At 57.2% G+C, this 12,203-nt stretch overlaps 1 protein-coding gene across 4 annotated transcripts in view; it reads right to left on the reverse strand.

Annotated features, from left to right (window-relative positions):
• Positions 1-8,484: 8,484 nt before the first annotated feature.
• The window catches only part of LOC121670975 (TCDD inducible poly(ADP-ribose) polymerase), a 26,758-nt gene continuing 23,039 nt past the window's right edge, over positions 8,485-12,203 (reverse strand). For all 4 annotated transcript variants that reach the window (XM_042042029.1, XM_042042032.1, XM_042042030.1 and 1 more), the window contains 3 exons: positions 11,982-12,163; positions 9,361-9,636; positions 8,485-9,179 (listed from right to left, as the gene is read on the reverse strand). In XM_042042029.1, coding sequence (XP_041897963.1) covers positions 8,732-9,179; positions 9,361-9,636; positions 11,982-12,163 — 906 coding nt within the window. In that variant the 3' untranslated portion in view covers positions 8,485-8,731. The remainder of the gene's footprint in view (positions 9,180-9,360; positions 9,637-11,981; positions 12,164-12,203) is intronic.

The following is a 12,203-nucleotide window of genomic DNA, read 5'->3' on the forward strand; positions in this document are numbered from 1 at the left end:
ATTTCATGTATAGATAAGGCACACTTAAAATAAATCAGGTTTGGGGTGGTTTTTGGTTATTATTGTAACTACACAGCAACAAGCATCCATTCCTCTGTCCTCCCATCGCACTGGGATGTCAGCAGTGGACATGGCACTGAGCTACCACTCGTTAGCCTCATAAAGGAAATCATTTCAACTCACTGTCAGTTAAAGCTCAGGCAGTGTGGAGGTGCCTGCCCAGCCCGGGGGGGCTCTGGGATCGCCGGCAGTGGCCGGAGCCGCCAGACCTCCCTCCCAGCCCATCCATTGCATCACTCCTTGTCCTGAGGCAGCATCTGCGTTTTCCCACGTGGGCCAGATGGGACATTAAACAGAATAATGAACTGGTGTTTCCCGAGGAGAAGAGCTCCCCGGCAAAGTGCTGATTCTGGGAATTCTGAAGGACGAAGGGCTCTGACAAGAGGAGGGGAAGAGCAAAGGTTCCTTCCCAGCCCTGCCAGGAGGGTGCCAGGCACACACACACACACACACATCTGTGTTCCTGGGCCTTCTCCAGCTGTGTTTTGGAGAATGCTAGACAGGAAATTGGTGCCACAGGGCAAATATTCATTCTTCCCGACTTCCCTCCCAAAGCAAGCCCAGATTTGCCCTGGCTAGACTGGCTTCCTGCGGAGCACGGAGCACCGCGGCCTCCCCGGAGCATCCCCAGCAGAAATGACGAAAATGTATGTGAGGTGGAGAAACAAACAAACAGCGGCCTGCCAGATGTTTGCAACACCAACCCAGGAGCACGGCGCTCACGGGAGCAGCTGATGCTCACGTGGCACTTCCAGGCCAGGCTTGGAGAAGCTGCCAATTCCAACCTTCGACCGGGTACCCCCATTCCCACTAAACCTCATCTCCAAGTGCCACATCTTGAACACTTCAGGGATGGTGGATGCTCCTGGAGCAGGAGTGAGGTGTTTGGTGCTGCATCCCTGAGAGCCAGGGAGATGAATCCTGCCTTTTCCTTCCTTGCATCCTGGCATTGCCCACTGGAGATGATGAGGATTTTGGAGGCATCACGGTGTCCCACAGCTCCTCGGCGCCTCACCACATTCTCTGCCCCTGGCTGGGACACTCAGAGGAGTTCAGGCTGAGCTTTGCTCCCCGGGGCTGTGGAGGGACCGCTTCTGCCGGGGAGCTCAGCCTGGGCCCCCGCTGGCACCTTATTCCCGTTTTCCCAAGGTTTGCGTCCGACTGGTGTGCCCCTGGCCGAGGCTGCGGCCAGCCCGTGCCCTGGGCAGCCCGTGCCGTGCAGAGGTCGCGGCTGAGAACAAACACTGGCAGCGTTTGTACATCCAGTGCTGCTCTGGCGGTGTTATCGCAGCCTTATCAGTGACAAATGAGCCATTAGAGCTCCTCAGCTGCGGTGCAGCCCCTCGGGAGAGCCCGGCGGGCTGCAGGGAGAGGCTGCGAGTGCGTGGAGAGGGGAAGGACACGGGGAACAGCCTGGGAAGAGCAGGCAGCGCTCCCTGGAAGGCTCAGCCCCGGTGATGGAGCGAGGCAGCTCCGTCTGATCCCACCCAGCCCGGCCGACTGCAGCTCATGGAGCAACAGCAGACACGGATAAACCCTGAGTATCAGCAGGAACAATCGGAACAACTCACACGCCACGTCCTGGTGTTGCAACAGCCCCCACGAGCAGGAACGGACACGGCTGGGAGGGCCCAGGGGATGCTCCCGGAGCTCTGCCGGCTCCTTCCTCCCCAAGGTCGCTCCACACACGAGCTGGAGCCGCCGGGGTTAAAGCAGGGTCAGCAGCAGGTCCCTGCCAGTGCCGGGGGCACAGCAAACTCTGCCTGGGTGCAGCAATTCCCGTCTCCCTTCAGGATGGGTTTTAGCACCAGCTCACAAGAAAGCTTCAAACCTCTGTTCCTCACACCCAGGGAGGCGAACAGGAGCATTTGGGAGCATTTTGGTGCTTCTGTTCCCAGCTAAAGCTGTTGCTGGTTCCTCATTCCCCCCACGTCTCCCCACGGTGCTCTCAGCAGGTGCCACAAACCCGGGCTGGGGCAGCCACCACTGCCATATCCCACACCTCATCACCAGCCTGGGCAGGGACTCCGACCCCTTCCAAGGGGGTGCAGATCGATCCCAGGGCAAGTGAAACCAGGAAATGTTGGGAGAAGGGAAGTGGGAGCCGTGGGAGGCGGGATGTGCGGGGGGAAGAGCAGGAACCCCCTCCCAGGCACGGCCGGGTGTGCAGGGCTCACCCAGCCGCAGCAGCACAGCTCCGGTACAGCTCTGGCTGACACCAGCCCGCGGGGGCGGCTCAGGAGAGCTCCCACCGCCGTTCCAGGCCCAGATCCATCCCTCTCCGAGCCAGACACAGATCCCGGGTGAGCCCGGCTTCCCAGCCCCCGCAGGAGCCTCCTGCTCCCCGTGCTGAGGGTGGGGAGGGGTCGGGGCCGTGTTCCCCCGGGAGGAGCCGCCCTGTCCCTCCCTGCCTGGGCAGGAGATGACAGGGAACAACTGGTTCCAGAGCACAGCAGTCACCCCCGGCCCAGGAAAGCGCCTGTCTTTGCACGTCCTTTCCTCTCCATCGATTTTGTGGGTGCTGACAGAGGAGCTGCTCATTAACACTTGCCCAGGGCAGCGCCCGCTGGCCCCGCACCTCGGAGATTTTACCGGGCTGCACAAAGATCGCCTGGTGACAGAGCAAAAAATCTCAGTACTTCTAAAGAGGGTGTCAGAACGCGGGAAGCAAGTGAAACCTCCTCCATCAGCTGCTCGTTCCCAAGCCAGCCCTGTAGAGAGCGGGACGAGGAGAATTCCTGCTCTCCGTTCTCCTCTGGGGGAGAGAAGGGCAGACGCGGCGGAGCTTGGCTGGGAAGGGCAAGGGAGTGCAGCCCACGGCTCCTGCCTGCGCGGCTGTCTCAGCAGCTGAGGGCTCGGGCTGCAGCTCTGAGCTGATGAAAAAGGTGCACCGGTCACTGTTATGGGGACAGGGTGACAATGGTGCCACTTTTCCAGCTGCAGGGAGCCTTAGGTGCCTCCTCATGGAATGCTTTGGGTTGGAAGGACCTTAAAGCCCATCCAGTGCCACCAGGGACACCTCCCACTGTCCCAGGCTGCTCCAAGCCCCAATGTCCAGCCTGGCCTTGGGCACTGCCAGGGATCCAGGGGCAGCCACAGCTGCTCTGGGCACCCTGTGCCAGGGCCTGCCCACCCTCCCAGGGAACAATTCCTGCCCAATATCCCATCCAGCCCTGCCCTCTGGCACTGGGAAGCCATTCCCTGTGTCCTGTCCCTCCATGCCTTGTCTCCAGTCCCTCTGCAGCTCTCCTGGAGCCCCTTTAGGCCCTGGAGGGGGCTCTGAGCTCTCCCTGGATCCTTCTCCTCTCCAGCTGAGCACCCCCAGCTCTCCTAGCCTGGCTCCAGAGGGGCTCCAGCCCCGGAGCAGCTCCGGGGCCTCCTCTGGACTGAGCCCTGCAGCCCCACAGCAGCTCCAGGCCAGGACACATGGGGGGCTCTGAATGCAAACCAATATTCCTCCTTTCCCTGGTTTACTGCTTGCAGTAATTATTGCTCTTTGCTCACTACACTGTGGTACAAATGAGGGCACTATAAACACTTGTGTGGTTTTATCAAACAGTTCTACAATGTGCTTCCCATGCCTGCTGCTCTGGAAAATAGGCAGGAACGAGACAGAAAGCACCTGGAATATCTTTGTCAGCAGGAGAGTTCTGAGCTCAGCAGATCCCAGCTGAGATTATCTGGAAAAGGCATCAGTTGGTGCCTTGGCCTCGGTGCTGCATCCGAGTGAAAGCCAAAGCCCTTTGGTCTGACTGCGCAAACACCGAGTTCATGGGAAACAAACAGGAATTTGATTCCATGGTGGTATTTACTGCAGAACTTCCCTGTCCCGTCCTTCCTGTGACCCGGCTGAGGGTGTTTGGGATGGTTCTCAATGAACACCCATCCTGGGGACAGCAGCATGAGCAGGCCCGGCTGGACAGGGCTTGGAGCAACCTGCTCTGGTGGAGAGCAGAGGTGGGAATGAGGTGTTCACTCTCCAGGCTGGGCCATGAGCTGGGCTCAGAGCTGGACAGCAGATCCACCCTCTGTCTGCATGGACATCAGGGGTCACAGAACCATGGAATGGTTTGGGTTGGGAAGGACTTAAATCCCATCTCATCCCACCCCTGCCATGGGCAGGGACACCTCCCACTGTCCCAGGCTGCTCCAAGCCCCAACGTCCAGCCTGGCCTTGGGCACTGCCAGGGATCCAGGGGCAGCCCCAGCTGCTCTGGATCACCTCCACCAAGCTGAATCAGTGTCCCCCCACGAGCCCATCCCAGAGCAGCTGCAATCCATGGCTATGGAATGGATTCCTGTCCCCATCCAGCTGCAGAGAGCTGGAGTGGCTGTGGGCGAGGCCGGGCCCTGCTCAGCTGCAGAGGTACAGGGAGTGCACAAAGTGCACAGGCAAACAAAGCCCAGCGTGGGTCAGCACATGGGAATGTGCTCCTCGTGCATGGGGAGAAGGCAGGAGATGATTTATCACAGGCTAATTACGCATGAGACAACTTGTACCCGGCTGGTTGGACAAGAGGGAGCCCGAAGAAAGTTGAGGCAACAACAACCCTTAGGTCAACTTGACATTTGTTGTTGGGTCTGTGGGAAATTATTCGCATAAAAACAGACTTTGTAGCCATAAGAGAAAAATAAATATTAATGCAGAGGATGTGCTGTGATGGTCGGATGGTGATGACACAGCAGGGATGGAGAAACTCCAGGGGCAGCCAGAGATGCTCCCTGCATGCATCCCCCAGTTCTCACTCCTGTGTCAGAACCTCAGATTTCTACAAGAAAAACTACAAATAAAAAGATCCCTGCCCCCAGGCTGGGCAGGGGTTTGGTGCTGGGAAGCAGGAGGAGGCTCGTGGTGTGCTGCACTCTGTGTCTCCCATGACTCAGCCCCTCACGAGGTGCCAAATTCCCCTCCAGCAGGAGGAAACCGAGGGCCAGTCTGTGCCCACCCTGCTGTGGCACGCCGGCCTCATCTCACTCTGCTTCTCCCAGCAGAGTTGAGAGGAAAGGGTTTTTTTCCCAGGCAAAACTCAAGTGGGCTGTGGAAGAGACACAGAAATCCTGTGGAAGTTCTGGGAGAGGCACCCAGCTCCGGCATCCTGCTCCCAAGAAACCTCTCTCTGCATCCATTAATGGTCTCGCTCATCTCCAGCACCTCTCCTACAGCCCCTGCTCCGAGTCTGGAAGTCACATACACGGACTGCAGCCCGTGGACACCAGGAGCTGGGCTGTATCAGCCCGGGGCACCATAATCCTGGGTTTAAGGGTGTTTCTACCCCTCACAGGGACATTGCCGTGGCTGGAGGTTGTCCAGGAGCCGAGCACGCTCCAGCCCTGCTCAAGGCAGCCCTGAACTCTCTGGTGTGACCTCAGAGCTGACCCTACTTTGAGCAGGACGTTGGTTTGGACACCTCCCAGGGCTCCTTCCCACTCACAGGACACCTCCCAGAGAACCTTCCCACCTCCCCACCCACCGCCTGCACCTTCCGTGCAGCCACTTCCCCAAAGAGCCCCGCAGAGCTCTGCCCTCAGCTCCTGGAAGGAGGGGACAGGGAACATTTCCCACTCCAGGGCTGTTCTCTGACGCGGTCCCGCGGCCGGACAGCCCCAGAACCCCCGGTAAGGTAATCACCCAGGCAGGAGCAGGGCACAGCCGGGTCCCTGGGGGTGTCCCCGAGCCCAGCCAGGCCCCTGGCGAGGGCGGCTGCCCCGGGAGCGGCGTTTGGCCCGTGTGGGAAGGGGGACGGTCTGGCCGTTCCCACAGCACCTTCGGGCTGCTGACACTTCAGTGTCTCCTCCAGGAACAGCTCCTGCCCTTCCTCCCAGCTCCCAAATCAGCTCCTGCTCAAACTGTTCCTTCCTCCCGGCCCCTGGAGCACCTTTATCCCGCTGTCCAGAACAGGCTGTTTCATGACAAATCCCAGGCACCAGCAGTGACCGCGGCAGAGGTGACCTCATCCTTCTCTGTCACCCACGCCACTGTCCCGGCTGCTGCCTGCCGAGCTGGGCTGGCCTGGCCGTCCCCAAACACTCCGGGTGTCCGGGTACACCCACAGCCCACAGCCCCCCGGCTTCCCACGGGAACAGAAGCGCCACTGATGGCCCAGCCAGCCCAGCAGGTCCCTCTCGGCCAGGCCACCACTGGTGCCACCCCCGCAGGGCCACCAGCTCCCCGAGGGGCTTTTCACAACACACGGCCTTGCCCAAAGGTGTGTCACCGCGGCGATCCCGGCAGCGACACAGCGAGATCCTTATCGCAGCCCCTCCTTTGTCACCCGCTTTCATCCCCGAATTCTCCACCGGTGACAGCGCCGAGAGCAGGGCGAGAGGCACGAGGAGGATTTATCGGTTCCACGGCGCCCTCGGGGACAGGGCCAGAGGGTGCCCCGGGTGTGGGCACAGGCAGAGCCCGGCTCAGCACGGAGTCGGGCACTATTGCACCATCCCGGCCCGCAGGCTGTCACCGCACTCGTGTCATTTTAACAGGCACAGAGCGAGAACGGGAACAGAGGGCGGGAGCAGCCCCTTGGCAAAGGCGGGATCGGGCCCGTTCTGGCCCAGTGTCCCTCTCAGTAGCAGGATTTAGGAACAGGCAATTCCTCAGGGCTCTGCTCAGGTGGCCCTCGAGCAGCCGCTGCCGCGGACGGCGCTGCCCTGGCGCACGTAGAAGGCAATTAGCGTAATTAGGGGCACGTTCTGCCCCTGCCCAGGGAACTGGAAGCCGGGAATGATCCCACATGAGCCCGGGGCGCTGCGGATGGACGATGGAGGGCCAGCAGTGCTCAGCTGGCCGGGCACGGCAGCGCGGTGACGGTGACACGGCTGCGGCCCCGGCCCCGGCCGGGATCCCCGGGATCCCCAGGGAAAAGCCGTGGGGCAGGCTCAGGTGGCACAGAAGAGGACACCAGGCCGTGTCACCCAGGAGGAGCCGCCGGTGTGCTCAGCCCTTGCACGGTGGCTCAGACACTCAGCGCGTTGTCACGGAAACACCGTAAATACTGTCAGTGCATTGGCAGCGGCGTCACGGAGCTCCCTCATCCCACAGCCCCAGGGAAGGTGAGAAGGGGAAGGTTCAGGCACACCCTCCCCGGGAGTGTCCCTGGGCAGGGGCTGCGGAGGAGAAGGACTCAGAAAAGCAAAACCCCATTACAACATCCAAGGAAAAACCACAGCTGACTTCCTGCCTGTGGAAAGTGGGAGGGAAGACAAACTCCCCCCTCTGAGCAGCTGTCCCACCTCCCACTCCCATCCTGTTCATCCCAGGCTCAGCCTGGTCAGGAGCCTCGAGCAAGAGAACAACTCAACACAAACCCACAGGAACAGCAACCCTCATTCCAAGGCTTTGGCTCTGAAGTGAATCCAAAATCTCCATTCTGAAGCCACCACAGCCCCCGGTGCAGACCCCCCTGAGCTGCACGGACACCCCCAGCCCACCAGTGACCTCACCTTTCCTCAGCCACCCTCACCCCTCCTCCCTGGCCCCGGTACCTTTCCAAAGCAATCCCATGGGATGTGAGCTGTGGGCAGGAGCAGCTCCAGGTTGCACACCCCAGCTGGGAATCCCCATCCCACCGTGCCAATGTCCCCACCCCCAGTGTCAGCTCTCCCAGCACTGCCAAGAGCCTCCAGGAGATTGGGGTCAACTGGAACCAGCTGGTTGTGTCTTCCCCCTCTGCTCACCTGCAGCTGAGCTGACCTACAGGAAACCAGGAGTGATCTGGAGGAGAGGAACCAGCAGTGGGGTGCTGGTGGGAGCAGGGGATTCTCTCCCATGGCAGAACACGTTTCTGTGAGGCCCCAGCAAGCAGATGTGGAGCAGGCTGTCCCAAAGCACAGCTCCAGCCAGGCCCAGCTGAGTTTCAAGAGAGCCCCAGGACACTGAGCCTGAAGGTCCCTTCCCATCCCAGGGAGCCACCTGAGCCCCACAGGAGCTCCCTGGAGGGCAGCGAGGGCTCCTCGGCCACACCTGTGCTACTGCAGGAGCCTCGAGAGGGAGACACCCTTCCTTGTAAAGGTCCCAGTGAGGACAGGGCACCTCAGGTACATCCAAACCACAGGGCTTGAGGTGAACAATTACAGAGTCAGTCCCACCCCAACAAGTGACAGACTGTGTGTCCCAGCAGCTGCTGGGAAGCCGTCCTAGGCTTTAAACCCTCCCCACTGACCATGCTAATCTCTTCTGAATTTTCGAAAACGAGCTATTTGTGTTCTCCTGTTTAATAATGCAAAGTATGAGCAGGGGGTAGTTTTGTGCTCTCTCTCCCAGTCTCTCTGAAATATGATAATACAAAGTAGTGGTTGGGAGAATGTCTAATTTAATATCCTTGGGATGAAATGTGGTTCTGATTCCCTAGAAATGGCCATGGTGAAATTCTGAGATCAGTGTGACAGGCACAGAATGCCACTGAAATGACACCCACAGACACATTCTGAAACACGAATATTTACTAACATAAGTAAACAGTGTTTTATAACAAAAGGCACAGATTTTCAACTATAAACAATGGAAAAATATGTACAATTTCCACATAGGGAATCAACCACCAAGTGCACAGTTGGTCACTTCAGATTTCCTTCCTTCCAAGTCATTCCAGCAGTTAGGAAGTGCCCAGATTTTATTTCCCCCACACGAATGGCTGCCAGGTGAGAGGTTGCGAAGGAGCAGCACAGGCTGTCAGATGGAGACAGTGCTGCTGACTTCTTCGTACTGGATGATAAAATAGGGGTAGCTCTGGTCATCATTGAAGATAACAAAGATCTGGGGCTCAAAGTAATTGTCCACGCAGGAGTCGTAGAGGTCGCTGGTGATGCTGCCGGGCTCCACGGGCGGCGGTCTCCTCATGGTGTGGTTGCCCACCGTGTACCTGCCCGTGAGCACCTTGGCCAGGAACATGAAGTGGATGCCCCTGGGGGAGCGTTTGGAGAAGTTGTGGGAGTAGCTGGCCTTCCTGGCGAAGTAGCTGCCCTGGCCGAACATGGTGGCGTGCTTGCCGCACACCCGCGGGTCGAAGTTGTGCTTGCAGATCCCGTCCACCACATCCTGGGATGTGCCATGGAACAGGTGCCGCTCGTTCATGATCCTGTCCAGCCCAGACATCTTCTTGGACATGTATTCCTTTTTCCTGGAATAGAAAGTGGGAAGTGAAGGTGAGTATTTGCTGCAGGTCAGCCGGGGAGAAGCTGTTTTCATTACGGCGTCGCCCTCTGGAAGAGCGGAGCTGTGAGAGGAGATACAAATCTCTCTTACAAAATTCCCCCTCTAGGAACATCCATTATAAAAGAACTGGAATTGCATTCTCTTACCTTTTATACTTCTCCCAGAGGAACTGGTTCTGCACTCGCAGGATTTTCAAAATCTTGTATTTGGTCTCTGGCACAGTCTTGTGGAACAGGTTATAAATGGTTCTATAGCTTTTGTCTTCCTTCAGAACAGGCACTTGGATGAAGTCCTGAGCTGGATCCATGCCAATCCAGGTCTCGGGGTAGAAGCTGGGAGAGGTGACAGCAGCTGGGGACAAGTCCTGTGCAGAGGCGGGGTCGGAGCACAGGGAGGGCACCGCGGAGCTGCCGCCCAGGGTCCTGGGGGACGGACAAAGGTTGTGCTCAGACACCCACAGCAGCCTCCAGTCACCTCCAGTTCATCCCCACCGTGGCTGAAAAGCCTCTGATTACCATGAAGTGTCCAAGGCCATGTTGGACAGGGCTTGGAGCAACCTGGGCTATGGAAGGTGTCCCTGCCCCTGGCAAGCGGCGGCACTGGATGGGAGTTAAGGCCCCTTCCCAACCCAGGAAGACTCTTACTGCCATTTGCACAGCCAGATGTGGATTTGCATTTGCAGCTGGTTCTTCTCCTGCCCCTCCTCTAGGAACGCTGCCCGGAGAACAGGCAGGGCTGAGGGAGGGAGCTGTGGCCAGGGAGCCCCACGGATGCCAGAAAAAGCCCCTTGGAAAAAAAAGCCAGTGGAGGAGACCAGCAGGACTCTGCTCCCACCCACCTGCAGCTCTGCGGAATCCTCATGCTCTGGAAGCTGCTACACTGAGGCAAGAGGCCTTTGTGGTTTATGCTGCCCTGATCCCACCTCAGTGAGCAGCCCTTACTCAGCTGAGTAAATCCTTGCTCCCTGGATTCTCCCTCCTACACCAAGGGGAACACTGGGACTGTGCAGCGCCTGCTGCGCCCTGGCTCACACCAGCACAGCTCCTGCAGCTGCAAGAACACGTGGAACGAGCTCCAAAGTCCACCAAGAAGTATTTTCCCAAAGTATTTCCCTAGGAAAAGCTGTCAACACCCCCGTGCCCCGGAGCAGGCAGCAGGAGAGAGCAGAGCCCAGGCGCCCAGGGCAGAGCTGCTCTCCAAACCCCACAGATGGGCAGAAATCAAATCAAATCCAAGGAAAACGGTTGGGAGAGGGGACGTCTGGTGGAAAAAGGTCTGTTTTTAAATCAGCACATGGAAAGCTGTGACAGACCTCCCACCTCTCAGGGCAGAAACACTGAATGCTCAGTGGCTGATACCTCCTGCTTGAGGCCAAGGCCAGGATTCCCTTCATTTGCATGGATCTGACTTAACTCAAAGTTCTTCTCACTGCTTATTAACAGTTGAGCAGAAACCCAGAAAATGGATTTTGTTCTAAGAATTATTATTAAAATAGCAATCAAATACCAAAGTGTGCATTTGTTTTTAATTTGTTTTTCCTCTTTGATAGGCAAATGGGTAAAAAAATATTCCTGTAGGGCCTCATCACTCACACTGGACTGGAAGACTAAGCAGAGATTGCCAGTAAATCATGGATTAATGAGGAAGACATCAAATCCAATAAAAATCCTGCAATCCTTTGGTGTACTTTGTTTGGTTCTTCTGACTGGTGTAAAATATTTATATTATTTATTCTACAGGGGAAGCCATTAAAAAGTCAACATTTTTCATTTCTACTCAAGGATTCTTTTCCAATTTTAGAACAGATTTAAGCAGGTGGGAGGTGAGGGAAAGAACAAATCTCAGGTAGCATCATGTGGGAAGTGGAGGCAACACTGACTGCTTAAGGATAGATCCCATAAATATTTAAAATGCTCTTGTTCTTGCCAAGAATCGGTGTGTGTGTAAGTGAGCTTTACAAGGGCTCTGGATAAAGAAAATTAGAATGAGCTTTGGTGCAGAGCAGACTCTCAGAGTTTAGTCTGTACGTTTGGTAGCTGGCACAAACAGTTCTGGTCAATCCCTCATGAGTGCAGAGCCCTCAAGGTCCAACAAAATTAGCTGGTAATTAATTGGGAATTGCATCATTTTAGCAGATCACTGTGGTAAAATGATCCCAGGCAGCAAAACACGAGGAGGACCCCTGAAACCCCCACTTTTCATTAGGATGAGAACCAGGACTGCTCTACCAGCAAGTCCACTCTTGGTTTTTACTGGCACCCTCCAGTTTCTCTCTAATACCTTGGGGTTTCCTTCCTGTAAAACCCCACATAAAAACACCTCCCAGCCCATGTGTGCTGAGGCTGTGACCAAACCCAGCCTCCCCTCGGGACCAGAGGGGTGAGGGCTCTGTGAGCACACCCAGTGCTCCCATTAAACCACCACAGGATGGTGTGGGCTGCCAGGACCTCGAACCTCATCCAGTGCCATCCCCTGCCAAGGCAGGGACACCTTCCATAGCCCAGGATGCTGAAAAATGGACAGGAATTCGGCAAACCTGATGTTCCAACAGCCCCAAGGTACATTACAAATTAAATAACAGTAAGGAGTTCCTCAGGTATGTAATATTTAGGAAAGTGGCAGGAGCTGCCAGCATGACCCAGATTTTGGATTCTCGTTCCCATTTCCCACCCGGCAGTGCGGGTTTCCTGTCACGCCTCAGGAACACAAGTGCCCCGGCCAGCCCAGTGCAGAGCAGCGGGAATTGCCCATTTCCCGGGATACCTACTGCAGGAAGGGCGTGAGCAGCACGCAGGAGCGCAGCAGGGGCCTCCTCTTGATCTCCCTGCGGAAGCAGGAGTTCTGCTGGAAGCCGTCCTTGATGTTGAGGATGTACTGGTTGTGCCAGGTGACGAAGCGCACCTCGCGCAGCCCGCGGCAGCTCGCCTCCTCGATCAGCCTCACCACCGGCTAGAACGGGGAAAACGGGGGGGAAAATGGGGGAAACGGG

The sequence above is a fragment of the Corvus kubaryi genome, unplaced genomic scaffold (assembly GCF_017639235.1).
Source record: "Corvus kubaryi isolate FWS band 111438036 unplaced genomic scaffold, C.kubaryi_AGA036_p1.0 37397, whole genome shotgun sequence".
Lineage (NCBI taxonomy): Eukaryota > Metazoa > Chordata > Aves > Passeriformes > Corvidae > Corvus > Corvus kubaryi.